Here is a 26,177-nt window from a genome sequence, read left to right as displayed (position 1 = left end):
ATCTTCCTCACTCTTTCTTTCATGCTCTTCCCTTCATACTATACCTCATCTATAAATCTATCATGTCATCCTGCCCCTGACCTGGAAATATCAACGACCGCCTGCCATGAGATAATTAGAGATTCTTAAGCCTGCCTGGTGGATGGTGTGGATGCTCACACTGAGCCTCATTCACGACATGGGAGCACAACGAATTTCTGTGTAAATCATTCTGTACGATGCATTCTCAGTAATAAGCTAAGAAAAATTCTATTTTTCAGATATGTGATGATCCTCAATATATATTCAAGCGTTTGGGATCTGTGAGATTTTTATTGCTTTTGAAAGAAGTCTCTTATGCTCCTCAACGCTGCATTTATTTGATCAGTAAAAACAGCAACATTGTGAAATATTGTTACAATTTAAAATAACTGATTTCTATTTGAATATACAGTTTAAAATGTAATTTATTCCTATCATGGCAAAGCTGAATTTTTAGCATCATTACTCCAGTCTTCAGTATTACATGATCCTTCAGAAATCATTCTAATATGCTGATTTGCTGCTCAAGAAACATTTCTGATTATTATCAATGTTGAAAACAGTTGTGCTGCTTCATATTTTAGTTTTTCAGGTTTCTTTAATGAATAGAAAGTTCAAATGAACAGCATTTATTTAAAATAGAAATATTTGCATGTATTTTGGATGCAATTGAATGCATTTGCTGAATAAAAGTATTAATTTCTTTAAAAAAAAAAATCAATTTGAACTGTTGTATATATGTATTTGCTCTAAAGATTTATTTTATTTTTTTTTTTTTTCTTCAGAGCAACCATCACTGGAGATAAGATTGCTAAGCAGATTTAAAACTTAGTTTAAAATTTAGTTAAAAATAACCGTGGCATGTTTTCCACTACTGCCAGACAGAGGCTTGTTGAGATGATCACATCACTTTTTATGACATAAATTCATCAGAATTTGAAATCATTCACTGATAAGGACAGTTTGAAATGAATCATGTAAATGAATCGAACTTAGTCTAATGTCATTTTTGCCACTGAAAAACACCTGAACAGCCTCTTATGTGAGAAAAGAGAGCAATCTAAAGACACATGCTGCATTCCAATTCACACACTATCTGTCCTAAATAGTATTTGAAATCAGAATTAGTGTGTCCTAAATTGCAGTATGTTGAAATGAGTATTCCAGTATTCCAGAGATCTACAATTTCTGGTTAGAATTCGAAGCGCAGATCTGTGCACACTCTAACAGCAAATATTACCCACAACACACTGCGCTTTGGATGAGGATTCGATTAGAACTACAAACAAATAAAAGAGTGTTAAAAAAACTACAAACATGGAGGATGTGTGAGACAAAGGATAAGGGGCTTAAGTGATTAAAGGCACAATATGTAAATTTTTGGATTAAAATATCCAAAAACCACTAGAATATATATGTAATATTTTGTTGACTTGTGTACTTACATTATCACAAATGTTGTTTAAATCCAGAGAAATAAGCTACTTTAACCAGGACACGGACCATGTCCATGCGTCGCCTATCAATGACGACATACCTGCGTTACCCTCGATTTCCGGTTTTATTTTGTAGAAACCATGGAAACAACAAAGACGCTTTAATATATTAGGTGTTTTATTAGACAGGTGAGCAACTGTTTGGATACATTCATTGAAAGAAAACTAATTGTTATATAGCTCAACACAGTAAGTCTTTTTGTTTAAATCTCATTTTCTTGATTTACCACGAGTACTATGTTTTACCATCACTTATATTGATCTAGCTTACTGGGGTGTGCAACACGTGCCTCATAGTAGCCACCGAGCGAATGCACAGAGTAGCATTTTAACTACTTTCAACACAGAAATATATCTAATATGATAAAACAGCGCTGTGTTACCCCACATACGCTTGACCGGAGGAAGCGGAAGCAGCGCCTGCAGCATAATAAAAGCTCTGCTGCTCTGGAGCCGTGTATCGTGCTCATCTCTCATTAGCAATCGCTCCAGCGGCCTCGTTCTGCTCCAACAGCTTTCAGCCACACCCTTTTTCTTACTACAGTAATGTTAATAAATCTTTAATACATTAGCTCATCCATTAATATGATTTCTGCCTGAGTCCCGTCTGATTCTTTTCCAACGGCTATAGATGTGAAGTCAACACCTCCCATGATTCTACAAAATCAAGGCGTCATCAAGCTATGCCTTTGTTTTGAATAAGCGACCTCTAGTGGAAAAGAATTACATATTACATATACTGAACAAGTTTATTCATCAGGCCGGGGAGGCGATATTGATGTGAATCCAGGAAAACTTTTTGGAATTTTACTGTAGGTAAATTGTTTCCCAAAGGGCTTAATCAGGAAATAGACTATTGATGTTTCTCTTTTCCCTTCTTAATCTTGTTATAAAGCCACTCCACTATAAAGTTACCCGTTGCTGATTGTAAGAGTGTATGAAACAGTGTGTGATACAGTTGTTCTTTATGTCTGAAGAAGGCCTTGATAATGGCTGAAACTTGTTTTAAACTAATAAAAAAAAATTCAAACTTTTTTTTCTAGAGTGAGTGTTGCACCTTTTCTTCATTTGGGATAAACATACGTTTGGTCATTAACTTTTAAATGAATCAGTACACAAACACATGAGAGGAAAGTCTCCGTATGAAAGACCCACGACTGGCAGATCAACGAGCAACTACATTTCTCTCTGATACGGTAGAAAATAAAATAAAATTGTCACAATCAACTGTGACAAGATAATTGACAGGGCAGTTTAAACGGTGACAGGATGCACGTAATTAAGCGTCATAACGGTCTGTTAAAGACGCAATTATGACAAAGTAGTGTATGTCCCAAAGCTTGCCTACTCTTCTGCTAAACACTCAAAAGTATGTACATTTTCTTAACAAAAACAGTACATACTTTTAGGGCTAATTTCATCAAACTGAAAACAATATTCACAATGTTGCTTAACTTTAAATTGCCAGCAAAATCATTGTAGATATATTGTGAATTTAATGCAAAAATGTAAGGAAGAAGTGATTTACGAACAGTTAACACAGACATTTGAGGCCCATGTAAACATCAAAACATACATACCTACAGTACATGTACATATAGGTATACACACACACACACACACACACACACACACACACACACACACACTGGTTTCCATGTTTTATGGGGATTTTCCATAGACATAATGATTTTTATACTGTATAAACTGTATATTCTACACTAAAACCTACCTATCACAGAAACTTTTTTATATTTTTTTATATTTTTATTTTTTTATATTTTATAAGCATTTTTATATTTTTAAAAAAACATTTCTTATGATGTGTAAGCTGAGAAAAAAAAAAAAAAAAAAAAAAACTCCAAAAAGGTAAAAAAAAATACTGGTATTACTATCCTTGTGGGGATAGTAACATAGGGAATACTAGGTACCCCCCCACCCACACACACACACCGCAACCTTTTGAGGGTGATAATTGGCGTCTTTTGAAGAGAAGCTGTGATATTTAATGACTAATAGCTTAAAGTTAATGATTGTCCAAAGGGGGTCTCTAGCACTAAACATGACTCCACCTCTCCATCAGATGTCTGCTGGGAGAGATCAGGCTGTTCTGACCTCAGCAGAGGAAATGCAGAGATTACAGGCTCCCCAGAGATGCTCTACAACAAGTATAAAGGTGAAGTCAATTTTCCAATATTAAAATACTTCATATGCACAGACAACTACAAGTAAGTCTTTCATATGGTAGACATCAAGTGTGTTAAAGGGGTCCTTGATTATGATTTCACTTAGTGTGTAATGTTGCTGTTTAAGCATAAACAACATCTGCGTTACGATGCTAAAAATTTACATAACCCCCGTCCCCGAGACCATGCAACAAAGGGGGCGAGGCCATGTTGGGCTGCTTTAGAGAAGAGGAAGGGTTGTTGTAGCAGAGTGTTGTTACCATGCCGTCATTTTACGCCGGACTGCTTCACAAACGAGGGTCAATTCAACACTGGATTTGCACAAAAGATTAACATGACGGCACATGCTAGTCGATGAGTTGAATCAACTCCACAGCAACTACATTAATTTATCCACTAACCATTCAGAAACATCCAGTTTCATTCTAAAAGTTGTAACTTCTTCCTGAGTCTCTCCATCAGTGTCGACTCTGGTTTGAACAATGTAAGGCTGAACACCGTTACTGACAATCCTCATTTTGGCTGCGTGAGATTCTCCAGCTTTGTTGTTGTTGAGCAACTGAAGCATGAGCTGTTAAAGCTCTGTCCTCTTTTCTGGAAAGCGGGCCGGGAGCAGCAGCTCATTTGCATTTAAAGGGACACACACCCAAATAGGGGCAAATTTGACAAGCTATAATAAATGATCTGTGGGGTATTTTGAGCTGAAACTTCAAAGACACATTCTGGAGACACCAGAGACTTATATTACATCTTGTAAAAGGGGCATAATTTTTTCTTCTTTTTTTTTTTTTCCCTGTTTGGTGACACTATCAGTGCAGGACTTACACACTTTACATAAACGAAAATGTTTAGATTATTTAAAATAGGTCATTTTCTCATTTTTACAATATAAATTCTATTCTCTCTGGATATGGATAACTCCATTGACACTGAAGGCTATTTGAGGACGTCTCATTTTATTGCTCATCCTCCACCTCCTAATGATCCCAAACTCACTAATAATGATCCTGGGTGTCCTTCAGACTAGCAAGGGCGGCCAGAACCTTTTACATACACACACACACACATACACACACACACACACGACGGCCTTTACTGCAGTGTTGGCCAGCTCTCAGACTTTTAAGAGCAAGAGCTAAATTACCCACAATGCATTAAAAACTGCAGACAGAAAGCATCATACCCTTGCAAACTGGAGTTGAAATTGAATAGTAAATGAAATTAGCTTTTTATAAAGTTCCAGTATTATGCACAGGAAACAATAAAATATTAATATTATTATTGCCAGCAAGAAGGATACAAATATTCTAGAGGAACAACCTCATTGACTTTCAAATATCATCTTATCCACTCTCATGGTTTGCATTTTATGGATTAAGCAAGCATGTCTGGCCACGTTATAAACGCTATAGGTTGAGGCATGAATTAGTCAAAAACATTCAAGCAGCACTGCATCAGCGGCGTTAAACAGCGCGGCCCTCTCCCGCGGGACATACAGGCGCATAAACAGCCCCTCAAACCAGAAAACTTCAGCAAAATGGAGGGCTCTAATTCCAAACAGTGTTTACGCCCCTGCTGGAGAGACTCAATTAGTGCTGCCCATGCAGGAATCAAGCTGGGACGGAATAAGTTAATTGGGATCAATCAGCTCGGAACTCGACCGGTTCCCCAGGGCCGGGCGCTTTAGTCAAGCAGGACCTGACAGCGATTGCTTGAAAGATTTGTTAACCACCGACCGGGTTGTTGGTGATGCGGTTGAGCGGGTCTGACTCAACACAAACTGGAAAGGCAAGGGAGAATTCAATGTCACCCCTGTTACTAGAGATGTGCAAAGACTCAAAGAGAGCGACAGGGGGTAGGATACCGCTTTCAGAAAAATCTATGCAGGGGAACTGCTAAATTTAAAGGAACAATTCACTTTAAAAGGTGCATTTCTGAAGAATATACTGGTTACTGAATTGAAAAAGAAGAACACTTAAGCATACTTTTATAAAGAGTACATATTATGGAAAATTAATATACTGGAATTAATTAAAAGTTATTTTCTTTTAAAGAATTCACTGTTTAAGGACTACAACAAACGGCTGGTAGGGACTACAACGAGCTTCTTCCTGGGTTAGTGACATCACTAACCCTAAAATTTACATAAACCCCGCCCCCGAGAACACACAACAAAGGGGGTGAGGCCATGTTGGGCTGCTTTAGAGAAGAGGAAGAGTTGTGTAGTAGAGTGTTGTTAACATGCCGTCATTTTACGCCGGACTGCTTCACAAACGAGGGTCAATTCAACGCTGGATTTGCACAAAAGATTAAAATTACCACTTAGCACATGCTAGTCGATGAGTTGAATCAACTCCACAGCAACTACATAAATTTATCCACTAACCATTCAGAAACGTCCAGTTTCATTTTAAAAGTTGTAACTTCTTCCTGAGTCTCTCCATCAGTGTCCGACTCCGGTTTGAACAATGTAAGGCTGAACACTGTTACTGACAATCCTCATTTTGGCTGCGTGAGATTCTCCAGCTTTGTTGTTGTTGAGCAACCGAAGCGTGAGCTGTTAAAGCTCCGCCCTTTTCTGGAAAGCGGGCCGGGAGCAGCAGCTCATTTGCATTTAAAGGGACACACACAACCAAATAGGGGCAAATTTGACAAGCTGTAATAAATGATCTGTGGGGTATTTTGAGCTGAAACTTCACAGACACATTCTGGAAACACCAGAGACTTACATTACATCTTGTGAAAAGGGGCATTATAGGTCCCCTTTAAATGGAAAATGGTTTAGATCTTGATGGTGACACTTGAAGAACTCTTGAAACAAAAAACCTCTTGGATTTATACTGCTTAGACACACAGCGACAGTCGACCACAAACCATCAGCTTAATAACACAATAAATTAAATGGACTCATAAAATGGACTCAAACACTTTTTGCAACCTCACTTCTTTAGTACGTCTTAATGAAATCAATATATTGGACGTGGGCCCATGTCCTAATGCAAGGAAAACTAGATTACATTGACTTGTATGTCTTTGTAATTAAATAAGAGCCATACTGAGGAGCTGCACATGGTTATTTACTATTCCATTTACTCATTGAGCTTCAGTAAAGAGCTTGTGTGTGTATGCAGAGATTGACTTCAAATCATTTTTAACTGACCTTCAAGTACTGCCCGAGACTAGTTCATGTGACTGAAAGGTTCTCAGGATGCATTTTTAATCACTTCTCATTGAATTTTTAATTTAATGAAACAAACAAACCGATGTGCTCTTGCAATAATGGCATTAATTATTTAAAACATTGTGATGGAAATATTTGCAGTGAACTGTGTGAATGGGCTGTAGGTTTGAGACTCACGTCAGGATATTCTTTGACAGGCACATAGAGTTTCTCTTGGAGCTGAACGATGGGGCCGACGGCGTCCGGGAGCTCTGAGCTTCTCTTCTCCGTGCTGCCGTTTAATGTGTCATTGTACATGTCCTTTCGTACCCTGCTGATCTCTGAAATAAAGAGAAAGCACATGCACTATGAGTTAACTACATCAATCAGGGTGGGCAAGAACAGGATTAGAGATATAGTGACAGCCTACATGCTACATTTCCTTTACCCATGGATTATATGCGCTTTAATATGGCAGTAGAAGAGTGCAAATGCTTCTTAAACACTGCACTTAAACCTAATGAACCAATGAGTATGTTAGATCGTCTAACGTGATATAACTGCGTAGAGCATGTACCTATATTAACATCTTTATTGGTCTGACAACATGGTTATAGAACAATTTAGGATTGCACAGTTACGTAATTGAAAAAAAGTGTAATTATTCATCTGCAAAGGGCTTCATTAAATATACTCAATGTGTGCCTTGTGATTTTTTAGCAGTCTCAGAGCCGTTTGTTTATGAAGTGCATTGTGAATGCAAATCACTCCAGGTTCACATTAATTTTTTCTCCATATAGTGGACTTCAACAGGGACCAATGGGTTGAAGTGCCAAATGTCAGTTTCAGTGCAGCTTCAAAGGGCTCTACAAGATCCCAGACGAGGAACAAGAAAATTATATACTTTTTAACCACAAATGCTCATCTTGCACTGTTCTGCGATGCGCCACGCATGACGTAATCACTTTGTAAAGGTCACACGTGGCGTAGGAGGAAGTACCGCGGTAGGGCGAAAAACTCTATCTCACTTTTCTCCTCCAATTTCAAAATCATCCAACAACGTTGTTTTAGCTTTTTTTTTTTCTTTTCTGTAAAGGCCATTTGATTTAGTCTTTGCACATTCACTCTGTAAACACTTGCTCGGTACTTCCGCCTACGTCACACGTGACCTTTCCAACGTAATTTTGTAATGCATGGCACAGTGCAAGACGAGCATTCGTGGTTAAAAAGTATATACGTTTTTTTTTTTTTTTTTGGACATTTGGACCTTCAACCCGTTGAACCCCAGTGAAGTCCACTATATGGAGAAAAATCCTGGAATGTTTTCCTCAAAAACCATAATTTCTTTTCAACTAAAGAAAGAAAGTCCTGAACATCTTGGATGACATGGGGTTGAGTAAATTATCAGGAAATTTTAATTCTGAAGTGAACTAATCCTTTAACCAGAACATTTAGGAAAACATAACACTGTTATGACAGAGACATATTACTATTGTATATTGAAATATAATTTTAATTTACACTACCATTCAAAAGTTTAAGGTTGGTAAGTTCCCTTAATGTTTCTGAAAGAAGTCTCTTCTTCTCATCAAGACTGCATTTATTTGATCAATAATACAATAAAACAGTAATATTGTGAAATTATTACAATTTAAAATTCCTATTTTAATATGTAACATTATTTAAAATGTAATTTATTCCTGTGATGGCAAAGTTATTTATTCAATTTATCAAAGTTATTTATTTATTTTATTATTTGATTGTAATATTACAGTAATTCTATTACAATAATACAACATCTAACTTGACAGGATTGTGAGTGAAATGTGTTGGTTTGTTGGTCCTTTTAAAGAAGACTCAAGTGTTTCTACGAGCAGCAGCACATGAGCAAAACATGACTTAATGTACATACAAGTGACATGCTAGTTTGCAGTTTTCACACAGTATGCTGAACATGAGAGCTGCTGTTTCACTGTGATTTTATGCCTCTTTGTTCTTTTAACCTTAATATTTAAGCCACAACAATATAAAAGATTAAACCTTTATCATATTACAATTCAAATCCCAATAGTTGTCAAAAATAATCCCAATATTTGACTAAATAGTGCAGATTTTAGGGTAACACCACCAATATGAGCACCACAGTATAAAGTTCAGAGGCTCCAGACTACAGCCTGACATCAGTTTGGCCAATAGTCTCGGCTCAGGATCGACAGTTAGTACAACTGAACAAGACAAGCGAAGACCACCTCAGCAAGAACAGAGAAAAAGAAAATGACAAGACGTGGGCTAAGAGAGCTTCTCTGTCTTTGAACAGCTGTAGAACCACAAAAGATCTTTCTAAGAGGATATGACTACCTTCCGAATTTCCTCGGGAGACACGTGTAACCATTTTGCCTGGAGGCCCTGGTGAGATCTTTCTCACTACAGCAACCAGCTTCGCTCCTGACTTTTTCCCAATGTACCATTGAGTGTTTTCAAAGTTCAATCGTTTAAAACAAAAGTAAATGGCTCTTTCTACTATTGTTGATTAATCACAAAGCAAGTTCTGGTGACAGGTTGGACCACATACGTCAACCTGCTGTATGAATGGTTTACATACAGCTGTCTCTTCACATTAAACTGCAATAAAAGAAACCATTTTAACAGCAAAAATACACATTGCACTCCTGCCTGAGGTTTACTGCAGGAGAACAAGGGAAGATGGAGAACGGGTAATCACTGTTATTACATGTGATCCTTCCGTCACTTAATAAAGTGAGTAATAACTGTCCTTTTCTGAAACCAGTCTCTATTAGGAAAAAAACAGGAGAGAGAGGTAGCGAGACAGATAGGAAGTGATGGCTCTAATATGGTGGGAAAGACAATTAAAAACACCAAGTCAGTTAATATTTCATATAAGACATTAAATATCCCAGTCTCAAGCTGCTGCCACTGTTGTGTAATTCTATTACTGGATGAAGAATTCCCTGGTGCAATTCTCAAAGGCAAATTGAAGAGGTCGGTTTGAGGGAGAGATGTAATTACAATGGAGATCGCACACTCCCATAGACTCACACACTCATGACAAGAAGGACACACAGAACACACACTATTGTGTCCTTTCTCCAATGCATATGTTGTGAATTTGATTCCTCTTGTGAGGTCATGGGGATTTTGTCTTGAAATTGTAATTACATCTAATTTCAGCAATTAGAAAAACACTCACGTGACACGGCAGATGTGCTTTTGGGTCCTCATTAAGAAAACATGCAGTTTAAAGACCCCACAATGTTTTCTGTCATTTGTTGAGATATTTTTTATACCACAATCTTAAAGTTTCTTTGCTGGTGGGCAACATTAGTCATGAATATTTGTCGTGTGTTTTCTTTAAGTAGAAAGACTTTTGCATGCATATGTACCTGCTAAAACATTCATTTTGTCAACATTTAACCCTGCAAAGCTTGACACCTTTAGGCAATATATAAAAGAAAATCTTAAAAATTCAATATGTGTTTTTGTTTAACATCATATAGCATGATACAGTGAGAATATGGAGCTCACACTCGAGAAAGATAAAACACCTCGGTTTTATTCAGAGGCCCAAACTGAGCAAAAATATGCAATTTGGTGCAGATGCTGATATTTATATGGCCAAAAAGTAAGATGAAATTCTGAAAGCTTGTAATGTAAATCAATGAGATCTTTATAACAGTATATCAGACTACTTACACACTAAAAAAAAAAAATGGTTGTAAAACCTATTTTCCCTCCAAAATTGCTAATGAATTTCACAAATAATTACAAAGAAATGCCAAGTAACACATTGAATTAAACATTAAATTTTGAAGTAGAAAGACTGAAATTGTAATTTCTTGTAAAACTAACTCCAATGATCTGTTTCATTTACAACTTCGGGGAAAAGACAACATTTTTTACAGTGCATAAAATGCATATAAATATCATTTGTCACTCTGCATCTCCCAATAAAATGTCTTAGTAAGATGATATTTAAATGCTTAGTTTATGATCAAAACTCTGTAGTTTTTATTGTAGGGTGCAAAACATATAATGCAATGCAATACAATGATGATTGAGAGATGAACAAATAAACGTTCCTCAAAAGCCTGATGATCATATTTGATACTCACATTTTAACAAAACGATGTAGATAATCAAGAAAACCTAAGTTGCTTCATTCCAGTAAGTGTTTATCTTGAAATATTGCTAACAATATAAAAATTATCTTACGTTAACTTTATAAAAATAAAGATTTCACATTAAAAGATACATGTATTCAGACCTGAAAGGGGACGTTTTTACAATTATACTAAAAAAAGGCCTAAGGGTTTAGCCACGTAGTAAATTGTGTGCAACAGGTTTTTCAGCAAAGTTTTAATCATAATGATAATTTATAGGCCTTTTGCGATAGGCTTTATAAGATTAAGAGTTATTACAGGACCTCAAAGCTAATATACGTGGACTGAAAGCCACAAACTCTGATTTTGATTTAATAGGGTATAAGCAATCTACAAAATATTCAGGCAGCTTCCCATAATAATAGCCTGTGGACCGAGGTTGCCTTGAACAGACACTTCAGCTAAACGTCTGTTTAATGGTGGTCTGCGCTCATCTCAATAAATCGCAGCTAAAAGAGCTCTGTTGATGGCCATAAGCGTGATACAGGCTCCGGGCTTTATAGCAATGTTGTTATCAAAAGTGATTTAAGCTTTTCACATTGACATCGAAGGCCACCGCCAAGAAAGACAGTGGCATTGAGAGAGCTTCCTCTGAGGATGAGTGCATAAGAATGATGGCATGTGTTTTCAACTCAGCTGTGCAGCGATGGCCCATGGATCCGTGAAAAGGGATGAAATGAGTGGAGAATAAGCGCTGCATCTAGACTGGTTACTTTCCTTTAACTTAAGAGAGAAGGTAATTACTGTGAATGAAAACTTGTGCCCATAAAAAAGTAAAAAAAAAAAATGTTTGCTGACATATTCTGTTGTAGGTGATGATGATCATAAGTATCTTTAGAAAAAGACAAAGGAGAATAATGTTAGCAGAATAGATTAATCCGCAAAAGAAATATGGTAACACTTTAGAATACTGTTCCGTTATTAATGAATAACCACAAAGGAAGAAATTATTAACACAATATTAACACGCGGGGCGTGTGCGGGGGGCGGGGCATGGCCGTCATGGAGATAATGAAAATATCTGAAGACCGTTAGGAAAATGAATGTTAAAAATAAAAGTATGAGATGAAAACATGAAAAAAAGAAACATCTAAAAGCAATATGACCGTCTCAAATAACTCAGTCAATATCGGGCATTGCATTTGAGCATGAAACTAAACACTGATATGCAGCGCATTCAGCATCTTAATAAATATTGATATCCCGACCCAACGCATCCTATAGTAGATTAATCAGATGTAGCTATTACAACTTTCATCTGCAAAAGGTTTGCGAATGCAAATGTGAGCTTGACCGAAAGTGTAACTCCGATTGTGCTTTAAAAAGTGTCACTAATATTTCAGCAATATTTTGGATTCAATTTGCAATTTCTGATCAAAAAAAAATTTTACAGTATGAAAATCACTGATGATTATTGCTAAATTAATTATGAATAGAATTGAAAGGATATTTTCAGCACAAGATAAAAGCGCTGCACAGCTTGCATTGAACTGTATTTTCATCTATCTTGTCAAAGTGAAACTAGACATCACTGCGTGACTTTGAGGCCATTCTGTCTCTTCTCACGTCTTTTGATGCATGCTGTGGAAAGCTAAACAATCGGAGCTCAGGGTGCCGCCCAAAGTGCTACTATAACCAATCAGGAGAAAAAAGAAAAAATACATTTCGATCATCGTTTACATGATTGATTGTCGCTGTCACTGTCGAGTACTCGGTCGCTGTTGCACATCCCTATTACTAGTGGGTTACCATGATCTAAAACTTTAGAATTAATCATGCATTATTTGCATTGATTTTGAAAATGTATATAGTTTCTTTGTAGTTCTCTGTGAGGTGTGAAAAAATGTGTAGTGATTAGCTTGTCATGAACTATAGCATTCAAGCAAGTGTTCTTCCTTACTAATTCGTTGATCAGAGTTTTTTGTTAGTTAATATTAGTTATTAATATTTTGTTACTCTTGCTTCTGTGTAGTTTTTTATTAATGATGGAACGATATTCTAAAGTGTTACAAGACAAAATAGTAATAGTCCTGCCAAACCAAATTTCAAGTGCAATCAGACTAGTTAATTGAGTATAATTCATCAGTGAATAAATTAATAAACAGAGAAGTAATGCACATTACAAGTATGTCAGGTGTTATGGTGTTAAATTCAAAAAGAATTTACACTCAAAACACATCAAAAATCAAAAACACAAAACACACTCACACAAAAAAGTACTTCTTTTCATTTGAAGATTTCCTTTTTGTAATTTGGAAACGGACTGATGCAAATCAAAAGACAGGGTTATTCCAAACAAATTAATAAATAAATCTGGCTCAGTGTACAAGCATCTGCTTCACATTATTTAACACTTAAAAACAAGCTTTAAAGTAATAATACATTATAAGTTTGACTGGATGAGCATTTGAAGGTTTTGTACAGTATATAAATCACTGATACACACACACACCTGTGACCGTGAATCATTTAAATTCTATATTAATGCACTAGGCTCTGGACTCAAATGAACACATCTACTAATTAATAATAGTGTTATTTTGTCAGCTATTTTTAATCTAGTCTTAGTCCTGTGTGAAAAGTACTTTTTAGCTTTTATCTTATTTAGTCCACCTTGCCCTGTCTTTGTTTAGTCATGTTTTAATCGACTAAATCGCTGGGAATTTTAGTCTAGTTATAGTCAATGAAAGCTTAAATTTATAATCCTTTTTTTTTTTTTGCTCAAAATTAAGTCACAACAAGGAATTTTCATTTGATGAGTTTATTTTTTCATTTCATGAGAATTATTGCACTTTCACCTATAAGCACAAATCAAGAGAATGTCAACTCATACACATGGTTTATTTATTTATTTATTTGTACCTCATCTAGCTTCCTGATTTATTATATAGGCCTAGTCGAGATCTATGTTTGGATTTATTACAGTTCATCACTAAGAAGGTTTGATGACAGATTTAGTCGCAGCAAACAGCGCAAGCTGACTGAATGACATTTTCATTTAAGCAGAATATCTCAAATGGTGGTCGCTAAACTCTAGCTTACTTGTTTTTTTGGTGTTTTCAGATCATCAGCGGCGCTTCCACAGTGTAAAGAGAGCGCTTGTGCATGGTTGCCAGATTGAAAATATAAGTAAAACACAGGGCAGAACATGTATCCTTATAGCTCTGATTGGGGGAATATCGCTCTTGACATTTGGCAACTGTAAACATGAAAGCTCATTAAAAACAGTCTGTAATATTTTGTCTGCTCTTTTTATTCGACAAAAGCAAGTAGAGATTTTGGTAAAGTTTTTATTTTTTAACTAGGTTTTAGTCTTGTTTTTTTCCCGTCAACGATATTCCATGTTGATATATTCACAGTAATCGTTTAATGTTGTTGGTGATGTCTCGTCATCGTCTTGTCTTAAGGCCTGTTCACACCAAGGACAATAACTATAAAGATAACGATAAAGATATAGTTCTATAAATAGTTCTCAATATTAAAGAATAGCAGAATCCACACCACCGGTATAACGATAACGATACAGAGGAACAACATCGTTGGAATCACTCTCAGAACGATTTTATCCAGCTGATGAACCATAAAAAACATTGACAGCCAATCAGAAACCATCCTGCTGTAACGAGCTTGAGCATTTAAAGTGACAGACAAGCACGCGCTTAGAATAAACAGAACAATATCGTCCGCTGGTGTGGACGCTAGTTATCTTTATAGTTATCGTTCTTGGTGTGAACAGGCCTTTAGCCAAGGTCGTCGACGAATATTTTTTGTCTTTCATTAACAAAATTAACACTAATTAATAAATAAATGGCTCCCATCATAATCAACATTCTGGAAATGAGAAGACTATAGTCTTCTGCTTGCTGTCAGACTTTTTGCAGAATTAAAGCAGAATACTCTACCCGATGACTCATTTCTATCATTGCAAAGTATGTACTTTCATCCCACCCAGCCCTATTGTAACACTGGAGAGTGTCATGAATCAAATAAAACACACACACACACACACACACACACACTATACTGTATGTGGAGGCAAGGCTCTGATTGTGATTTCAATGACAAATTGGCCTTGGCATCAAGTATCCTGTAATGATAATGATAAACACCAGCCAGCCCATAGAGATACCCACATTAGCATCGCAAATACACCCGAGGCTGTAAAGTCCCTGCCACTCAGTCTGTATATCACAGCTGAGATGCGGAGGATTAGCCTCTTCCACTCTAGAGCAGAAAACGCACATCCTCCACTGGCTCTAACAACTGCGAATTAAGCTCCATTCTCCTCCAGCTTTTAAACGCTGAGTTACTCTGAGCCGTCAGTTGTCATACTGCTAACAGCTGTAAAAACCCTGGAAATACACATAGGAAAAATATTTTGCTACAGACCAGTCAAACTCATTTACCAAACAAGCTCAAAGCCCAGGCGATGCCCGCAAGAGCACACTGAGTGATTTAATTATCCCGTCTGATCATGTTGGACCATGAGGAGACGTTTATGGATGCTCCCGTCCAAATTCCGAGCGTTTGAAGGCATAAGCAGAGGAGAATGCATGATGTGCTCAGGGTTGTTTTCTTCGTTGGCTGATTAGGGAGGGCTGTCCAGTGGTCAGATCAGGCCCCAGACCTGAGGATGATTAAACTGTCAGTGGTGATTTATGGACAGCGTTATTACAGCATTTTTAAAGCATTTTTTAGTGATTTGTCAGCTTTCTTGCCCTCAGAATTCAATCATTTTCCTGCGCCGGCCTCCAGGGCTGGACTTAACGCACTACTGAACACGCAACAGCCACCTGCGCACATACTGATACACATTCTGGCACACATTACGCGCACAGACCTACACAAACGTGGTGGCCCATGGTGTGATAGATCCCCTCATGCCTCCAACACAGATGTGGAAGTACGCACATGACTTAATTACAGAAAATAGCTGAAAAGACCAGCTCAAACCAGCATAGATTTGCAAGCTGCTTTAGACTAATTTATGCCAGTTAGTGGCGATTCTGGTCTATGTTGTTCACCTGCAAAATTAGCTGGTGTAGATCGCTTTTCAGCAATCTACACTGCCATGACTGAATACAGTCCGATGGCAAAATGTCATATTTTACCTGAGTTTGCAGTCTGAATTAAATAATGATGAAATAATGCAAAAAAATTAAATACATGTCTTCCTAATTAACCTTGTGGGCTGCATGCAATAACAATACAGTCTGATTCACGAACAAATGACTCTTATGAACTGATTCTTTTCAGTTAAAAGAAACCAGTGTAGTCTGATTCACAAACAATTAAATGATTCTTTTCAATCAAATTCCTTCACTGATTAAACTTAATGACACCATCAAATTTTACTATATTGCAGGATGAATAGAATATTTAAGAAATTAATACTTATATTCACCAAGGAGGGATTAAAATGATTAAAAGTGCACAGCAAAGACATTTATAATGTTACAAAAGATTTGTTTCAAATAAATTGTGTTCTTTTGAACTTTCTATTCATCCTGAATTAATCCTGAAAAATATGCATCACAGTTTCACAAAAACACCAAGCATCACAACTGTTTTCAACATTGATAATAATCAGAAATGTTTCTTGAGTAGCAAATCAGCATATTAGAGTGATTTCTGAAGGATCATGTGACACTGAAGACTGGAGTAATGATGCTGAAAATTCAGCTTTGCATCACAGAAATAAATTACATGTTAAAATATAATAAAATAGTAAATTGTAATTATATTTAACAATATTTCTGTTTTAACTATTTTTTGATCAAATAAATGCAGCTTTTGTGAGCACGAGAGACTTCTTTCAATGACAATCTTGCTGACCCCAAACTTTTGCACAGTAGTGATATATTTCAAGGAATAATGTTTAAAATGTTGCATTCAAAACAAATCCAAAACATATGTTGGTGACAAACCATGTGAGTGTTTTCAGCAGGCCTGCAAAACTGTTCTTGCTTTTCTATAGAAAAGCAAGGAAGGAAACGACATTCATATGCATCCCAGTCAATACACACGATCCATCCTCTCTGTCAGAACAACACAATCTGCCTTCCAGATCTCCCACAATCACATTCGTCTTTCAGCGGCATTGCCAACTATTAGCCCAGCCCGAGAGCGAATGACCCTCAACAACCGCTCAAGTCTATCTCGGCAGCCATCTCCAATCGTAATCACAGCTCTGCTCAATCAGAGGATTTCACACCGCAAGCACCGGCAGCTGCAGCCGCGTGCCTCTGCTGGCCTCGTCAATATCACTGGTGACAGATCGCCGACACCCGGGCTTTCTTAATATTAATCAAACAGCTGGTAAATTACAAGGTCTGACCATATGACAGTTTGAGCTCAAATGATAGCCGCGTGGTGACATCACAAAGCGCTATAGGTGGCAGTGCCTGTGGCAAGGCCTTCATCTGAACAGACGGATACGGTACGACATCACAGACTCTCGCTGCATGGAGAGATGCATGTGGTGAATGGAAAGAGAGAAACATAAGAGATTTTAGAAGAGGGACACATCCATACAAACATGCGCTAAAATGCAATGTAGTGTTGTCAAAAGTACCGACTTCGATACCAAGTTGGTACTAAAAATGTGACGATACCAGCATTTCCCCCTAGTGCTGTTGAACGGATTCTTAAACACCTCTGATTGGCCATTGTGTACATGTGCTCAACAGATATGTCTGTGATTGGCTACAATGACTTCAAAAACATGTTGTAAACAGACATCTTTGACACTCTTTACCGAGCGCTTACACAGATACACACGGGAGCATTTGAAAGCAGGCATCTATCAGCGGATCTTTAATATCTGCTGATAGATGCCTGCTTTTGAGCACTCGATGAAGAGCGTCAAAGATGTCTATTTACAACAAGTTTTTGAAACCTTGATCATTGTAGCCAATCAAAGACATATCTGTTGAGTGCGTGAACACACTGGCCAATCTGAGTTGTTTAAGAATCCATTCAACAGTGCTCAAAATGCCAGGGGGAAATGTTGGTATCGTCACATTTTTAGTACCAAGTTGGTACCGAAGTCGGTACTTTTGACAACACTAATGCAAAGAAAAAATATTTCTTATAGACAGTAATGAGATTGAATTGAGATAAAAAAAAGTGAATAAAAGTGGAAGGGTAGGGTAATTTATGCACAATTAATGTCATTTTCATCCAAATTCAAGGCAATAACCATGGGGGGGGGGGGCTGTTATTGGTCTTTTTCTTTAAAGGAATTTACTAATTAAAGGATTAAAAGGGATTTAAGGGACAGGTCTTTAACAGGTCTATTGTGGTTATGAAGTCATCAATTTAAACTATTTGCAAATAAAATAACATTAATTATCTTATTCGTATGTCTAATATGTACAAAAACAACGCAAAACCGACACATTCAGTTACATGAATAATGTAGGCCTAAATAATAGCATTTTCAATTCAAAACACTGAACTTTCATAAAAAAAGTCACTGGATATTACTGTCGGTTGCTGAACATTTCTGTCATAAAACAGTTGTTAAATATTAAATAATTAGCTACTTGCATCTCACCACATACTCTTTCACTACTAAAACTAAAGCAGTGCGTAATTCGCAGTGAACATCTGTGAACAGTAAGCCCTGCCTTCTTTGATTTGATTGGCTATCTCAGTCATTCTGGCATTAATTTTTTGTCATCCTAACAACAAATGGAGTGGTGTGTAATAGAGTGCAGCAGAGCAGCATCAAGAATATCAAATATTTGGCCATTTCTAATCATTTAGAAATGCCTATGGTGGTTACGGCCCTGTCCAAATCACACACATCACCTTTAAATGAATATTAAATGAGAACTCCATTAAATCTCCTGAGCAACGAGTGACACAAATACAAAAGGAAATGAGTGATACTTCATTGTAGCAAAGACGCTCACTCAGCATTAAGAGTAATTGGCTATTCCTGAAGGTGGGCTTAGAGGTGGCTTTAGGTATCATGTAACAACAAAGAAAAAAGTGAGCAGTGTGACAGCACAGAGAGATAGTTATATTACAGAAAGGACACTGAGAATAAAAACTACACCTGACCCAGCCACAGACATAAGCAAAGCAGGCTTTTACTGACACACTTTCCAGAGCATAAAGAAAGGAGAGAACGAAAAGACAGAACGATGAGAACATCCTGAAAGACAGAGAGAGACGGGGTAGATGACATCCTTCTGTGTTTGTAATTACGCGGCTCTGTCAGAGGCGACTGCATTGCGAGCGAAGGTGGCAGCGAAGAGGGAGAAAGAGGGCGCGCTCTCAAACTGAGATGCCATCTGGGCCTGCGCTCTCCTCGGAATGATAATACTGCCCGGCCCTCCAAAAAAACCCTGCTGCTTCCGCACTCACGCACACACACATATACACACCAGTGCTCGGATGAAATGAGAACACATGCCCGCTGGTGTGGATGAGACGCAAACAGCAAGACAAGTTGAACAGAATCTTCCGGATTCCTCCAGAGAATGAGACAGCTGAGCTGGATGGCTGAGATAAGACATGAGGGACATGCTAGCAATTGAAAGAGGATGAATGCAACCAACTTGGAGGCTGGTTTCTTTAGTTCCTGCGACTACGGTCAATCAAAAGAGGCCTGAGTGAAGGGAGGAGGGAGTATGACATCACATAAACAGAGAAAATTGTTACTATTTATAGTTCTTCTAAGCACTGTTGGGAGAAACATCTAATACAAAGTGATACATGATTTTAACTTTTGAACAATAAAGAAATACTAAATTCCTTAATCATAGCGTATTGAGGGTATGCATTGATGTCAGTGATGTCACACATCAGCAGGACTGAGTGGCAAAAGAGCCTGCTGCATGACTGGATTTAATATGGGAAACTGCGAAAACATGAGTAAAACAAACGATTATCAGTTTAAACTAAAGGTTGGACTCGATATAGTGTTCCTTACAACTTACCAAAGATCCAGTAATCCATGGATATTGACATGCAGCCAGGAATCGTGTTTCTAGACATTTATATGTGCCTGATTTCAATGCCGGGCAAATTTGCCTGTGAACGTTTTACATAACTATAATATAGGTAGGTCTAAATCCGGGGGATAACTTATATCAATGTTATATATATATATCGTCATATTGTCCAGCGCTAAAGTTTTTGTCAGTGTTTATTTAAAAACACCCAATTATGCAGAATATAAGAAGAGTTGTCAATACAATATATAACAAAACAATATATAGGGTATGATTTTATCCCAAAATTCAACATATTGTTGAATTGCATTCATGCTAAAAATCAATGCTGCCACTCAATCTTGTTGCCACTCAGTGACTTGACGTGCATACTCTCTATACATTACCATTTGCAACCCAGGTTCATTGTAAATACTGTATGGGACTCTGGCTACATTTCACCAAAAACATACCTATATATATATATATATATATATACATACACTAGTGGCAGTAAAACATCAACAACTTTTGTTCCTTTTTTGGTTATATAAAATATGTTTTACAGGGCAGATTATCCATTACTAAGACTTTTTTTTTTTTTTTACACGGTTCATTGCACAACAGTACAAAACTGTTTACCATAGTGCATGATTTGTAAACTAATACATTTTAACATTGTTATCACATAGTCAGTTTCATACAGCTTTTCTGACATAGTAAATTTGCTCTGTAGCTCACCTGGAACAGCACTGCACTTGTGATGTGGAACGAACGTGTAAATACACAAACCACAATAAAAGAGCTCAAAGACTTGCAGAAGCAAGCTAAAATGTCACGAATGATTCAGCATTTGCATTTTAAATCTCATGTTTGCTTTTGTTAACGCTATCGGTTAGGTTTATGGTAGGGTTTAGTGTAGGTGGTATGTACCGAAGCAACGTATTTCAGGTTTTGCAGAAACGTAGCAAGAGTCATGTATGAGCCTGGGACGACCACTGACGTCTGAATGCGCAATCTAAAAGAACCTCCAAGTACTCTTCCAAGAATCTTTTCATGATGCCGTAAATAAACAGTGAGTCAGCAAGTTAGCAGTTGGAGAACTGCTAACTCAGTCCCACGCAACAGCACATTCTAGCTAATACAGATTGTTGCCAATCAAGGTTAACCAGCATGGATGTTAGAAGGAAGGTTGTGGGCTTCCTCTCTACCCCAACACTCACACATTTGTGGTTAAGTGTGGGTAAGACTGGAAATGCACCGAATGCACTGATGCAACAGTGGCCACCTGTGCCTAGAGAGAAAAAAAATCCCCCAGAATGCAATGGTAGAAGCAGGGGATGCTTCAGTGGCGCAAAGTCCTGCCATGAAAAGGAAGGAGGGGGGATACGCTCTGCGCATCACTGGCTCTGGCACAGACCCGCTTCAATTAGCTCAGTGTGCTGTGGAAGGAGCAGACACCAGTGCATCAGAGCGTCTGAACACACACCGTCTCTCCTGTGCAGAGAACACACTCACACTACTTCACATGCAAAGGCAAACAGGTCATTTCTGTTATTCAGTTCTGAGCTCTGTAACATTTAATGAAAATGTAGTTTAAGGAACCATTACTATAAAAACATTCAGAAATATGCCCTGGACAAGCTCAGACAATAAAGTTTTGTTTTAGGCCTATTAATTATAATGAATTATTTACAAAATGATTAAAAAAATAATAATAATAAAAAAAATAAAATAAAAAGTTGAAAGCTAACTGTTAGCGTATAACTTGAAATTAAGGATAATCAAATCCTATGCTAATACTTGCTTACATTTGTGCTGTTGTTTTTAATACTAAAAATTGTCACTTCTTGGATGATGACATTAAGCCGACCTGGGGTGTGTTTCCCAGAAGCATCGTTAGCCAACCATGGTCACAATTTTCTGATGAACTCTGTTGGTAATGACGGAACTTTTGATGGCTTTGGGAAACGCACCCCTGGATGAGAGACAAAAGTATATTTTACTAATTTAATGTTAAACTATTAGTTAAAAATGGCTTGTTTTATAAATAAAACAATATTCACACACACACACACACACACACACACACAAAAAAACATTTCAAAGAGAGAAATATCCAAAACAAGCAAAAAATAAATAAATAAATAAATAAATAAATAAATACCTGGTATATTAGAAGCACCCAGACAAATATGGCAACATCTGCTCAAACCAAAACCAAAATTATTTAAAATGAATCCCATTTTCACTTAATTTTGATATTGTAAATTAATAAACGCTAAGATGATTTACATTTTTAAGTACCGAGTTTAAAGGATTAGTTCACTTCAGAATTAAAATCTCCTGATAATTTACTCACCCCCATGTCATCCAAGATGTTTATGTCTTTCTTTCTTCAGTCAAAAAGAAATGAAGGTTTTTGAGGAAAACATTCCAGGATTTTTCTCCACATAGTGGAGTTCAGTGGTTACCAATGGGTTGAAGGTCCAAATTGCAGTTTCAGTGCAGCTTCAAAGGGCTCTACATGATCCCTTCTACAAGAGGAATAAGGCTCTTATGTAGCGAAACAATCGGTCAATTTCTAATGAAAAAATATATATATATACTATTTAACCACAAATGCTCATCTTGCACTGCTCTGCGATGCACCATGCATGACATAATCACATTGAAAACTACTGCGGTAGGGCAAAAAACTCCATCTCATTTTCTCCTTCAAAATCATCCAACATCATTGTTTTACCTTTTTTGTCAAGGCCGTTATGGCTTAGTCTTTCCACATTACATAATGCGTGGCGCATCGCAGAGCTAGTACAAGATGAGCATTTGTGGTTTAAATGTATATAAATTTTAGTTTTTTTAGAAAATAAGACCCTTATTCCTCGTCTGGGATCATGTAGAGCCCTTTGAAGCTGCACTGAAACTGCAATTTGGACCTTCAACCCGTTGGTAGCCATTGAAATCCACTATATGGAGAAAAATCCTGGAATGTTTTCCTCAAAAACCATTATTTTATTTTTTCAAATGAAAAAAGAAAGACATGAATATCTTGAATGACATGGGGGTGAGTAAATTATTAGGAAATTTTAATTCTGAAGTGAACTAATCCTTTAACTTGTTATCCAATATAGTGAGATAAAAATACCAGGAAACATTCAAACCTACTAAAATCCACACTGTAGCAGCATCTCGTTCCAGGACTTTGCACTGAGTGGATACTTTATAATGAATTTGCATGTTCATATATTTCTGTGGTCTTGTCCCTTGTGTAAATGCCCTCGTGTGTTAAAAAACCTAGATCTGTCTACTTGCTCTGTTGTATGTAATGATTTCTGCCCTATTTAAAAGTGCAAGGCAGCACCTTCCTTTTCAGAATGCTACTGGTGCCATTTAAATAAACGTAGGGGGGAAGGGGTTTATCCCATCAGCCAGAAAAGGCAGCCCAAGGCCTCGGGGCAACTCCGGTGTGTGTGTGTGTGTGTGTGTGCGCGTGTGCTGTTTAGGCACATTTATAAAAGAGAGAGTATTTGTGTGTATGTGTGTGCTGCCTCAGGAGGTGCTGACACAGAGGAAATGATGGTTCTTAGTGGTGAGTGCTACTAAGCTAATATGCAGCAGGAGCGAGATTCAGCCAGGCTCCATACTGAGACCAGCATATGGGCTACTCTGTCACACAAACATACGCCACATGCCTCCAGGCTCTTTCTCAGAACTACCAAATCCTAATAACTCGCAGCAAAATCATGCTGTACAACTAACCAAGCCCTTAAATGATCCCTCAAAATCCCACTGCACAACTAACTCAGCTCTTCAACAACAGCTCAAAACTTTTGTATATAACTAACTCTGCCCTTCAACAACACCTCAAGACTCACAACATAAACTGGGTCCTTCAACAGTTTCTCAAGAACTAACTCATCCCTTCAAAAAAATCTCTCAAATTCTACTATACATCTAACTCAAAACTTCAATGACACCTCAAACCTCTGTAACAGTACGGCACGGTGCTAGCAATGTCAATTCCAGGGAATGCATGATAAAATCAGTTTTAATGCAATGTGACTACTTTGGATAAAAGCATCTGCCAAATGCATAAATGGAAACGTTCTACACAACTATCTCAACCCTTCGAGAATGCTTCAAAATTCCTACTAGACAACAAACAACCCTTCAATAATGACTCATAGCATTACTACATAACTAACTCAGCCTGAAAACAACTGAAAACTCCACTGAACAACTAACTCCTCAACCCTTTGATAATGCCTCAAAACTCTACTACACAACTAACTCAACCTCCAACAACAAATCAAAGCTCTACTACACAACTAACTCAACCTCCAACAACAAATCAAAGCTCTACCACACAACTAACTCAACCTCCAACACCCCTAAGCTCTACTACACAACTAACTCAACCTCTATCAACACCCCTAAGCTCTACTACACATCTAACTCAACCTCCAACAACAAATCAAAGCTCTACCACACAACTAACACAACCTCCAACACCCCTAAGCTCTACTACACAACTAACTCAACCTCCATCAACAAATCAAAGCTCTAACACACAACTAACTCAACCTCTATCAACACCCCTAAGCTCTACTACACAACTAACTCAACCTCCAACAACAAATCAAAGCTCTACTACACAACTAACTCAACCTCCAACAATGCCTCAAAGCTCTACTACACAAAGAACTTAACCTATAAATAATAACTTAAACTCCACTGCACAACTCTCAACCCTTTGATAACTAAGTTCTATTACACAAAATCAACCCTTCGACGATGCCTCAAAACTCCACTACACAACAAACTCAATCAAATCTCTATTAGACAACTGTAACCGAATGCATATCTACAGTAACAACTGAAAACTCCACTACACAACTAACTCAGCCCTTCAATAATGCCTCACAAATCCACTACACAACTAACTCAGCTTGTCAACAACACATCAAAACTCCACTACACAACCAACTAACCTTCTATAATGCTTCAAAACTCCATTTCTCAATCTTTGATAATGTCTATAATGCCTCAATACTCAATAATATTAGTAACTTAATCCTTCAATAACATCTCAAAGCTCTACCACACAACTTACTTAGGCCTGACTCTTTGATTGGATTAATGTAAATTTGTCCGTTAAAACCAAAAAAAAAAATCAAGACATTACTGAATTAAAATAATTACTTAAAGACTGAAAAACTGAGAAAGCATGAGACAGTTTTTAAGGGAGTTATTAAACACTCTCAGAAAAAAAGGGTACAAAAGCTGTCACTGGCGCAGTACCCTTTAAAAAGGTACACCTTTGTACCTAAAGAGTGCATATTAGTACTTCAAAGGTACATATTGGTACCAAAACTGTACATTTAAGTGCCTAAATGGTACATATTAGAACCTTTTAAAGGGTACCATCCCAGTGACAGCTTTTGTTCCATTTTTTTCTTAGATTGAAGGGTTGAGTCTAGTTGTCAAAATACACAATCATTTTGTGCAACTGAGACATTCAATTTGTATGAAGAGCTCAAAACACCTAGGCACTGAGATGAGGACAAGGCTGGTGACTGCGGCTTGTCTTTTCAGAGATGGACAGGGTACTCCATACAGCACTGGAACATCAGATGACAGGTACACACAGTCTCAGCGTTGTTCATATATCAATTCGAAAATGAAGTGAAGCACAGAACCAAGCGAATCCCCTCTCCACTCTGGCCTCTCTGATTGGGTGTCACCTAATTGTGTTGCGCTGTCACGGGACGAGACGGTAAGGAGTTAATAGGTTAATTTAAGAGAATGAACAGCCACATACATCACATGCTCTTGGAACGGAAGGTCACATTTATGCTGAAAACATGACTTTTTAGCTTCAACATTTTACCATTTACAAAAAGTCACATCCATACTGAGTTTTCAGTGTGAAACATGATTACAGTCCTAGAGAGGTATGACAAATGCATTACTTTGAAATTGTAAATCTACAGTATACAAGAGCAAGCCCATATCTAACAAATCAAGGGCAGTTATGGCTTTAGTGTGACGATGCTATTAACAGGGAAATTTTTGGCTGCGTACTGACATTATATAAAAACCTGCGAGAGCCATTAGCCTTTAACAAAGAATTAAAATGCACATTTGGTGTGCAAAGGGTATGAGATAAATCACGCTAAGTAGGTAAG

The 26,177-nt window shown here is 37.3% G+C and overlaps 1 protein-coding gene across 6 annotated transcripts in view; it reads right to left on the bottom strand.

Moving 5' to 3' along the window:
- Nucleotides 1-26,177, bottom strand: part of LOC127524941 (protein quaking-like) — a 127,671-nt gene that overhangs the window by 90,034 nt on the left and 11,460 nt on the right. For all 6 annotated transcript variants that reach the window (XR_007933206.1, XM_051917028.1, XM_051917025.1 and 3 more), the window contains exon 2: nt 7,062-7,204. Coding sequence is in view for 5 of the 6 variants with exons in the window: in XM_051917028.1 (XP_051772988.1) it covers nt 7,062-7,204 (143 nt within the window). In the remaining variant the exon portion in view is untranslated. The remainder of the gene's footprint in view (nt 1-7,061; nt 7,205-26,177) is intronic.

This window comes from Ctenopharyngodon idella, chromosome 13 (genome assembly GCF_019924925.1).
Source record: "Ctenopharyngodon idella isolate HZGC_01 chromosome 13, HZGC01, whole genome shotgun sequence".
NCBI classification, from domain to species: Eukaryota; Metazoa; Chordata; class Actinopteri; order Cypriniformes; family Xenocyprididae; genus Ctenopharyngodon; species Ctenopharyngodon idella.
Note: the sequence above shows the minus strand (reverse complement) of the source record. Positions and strands in the feature narration are given on the sequence as shown.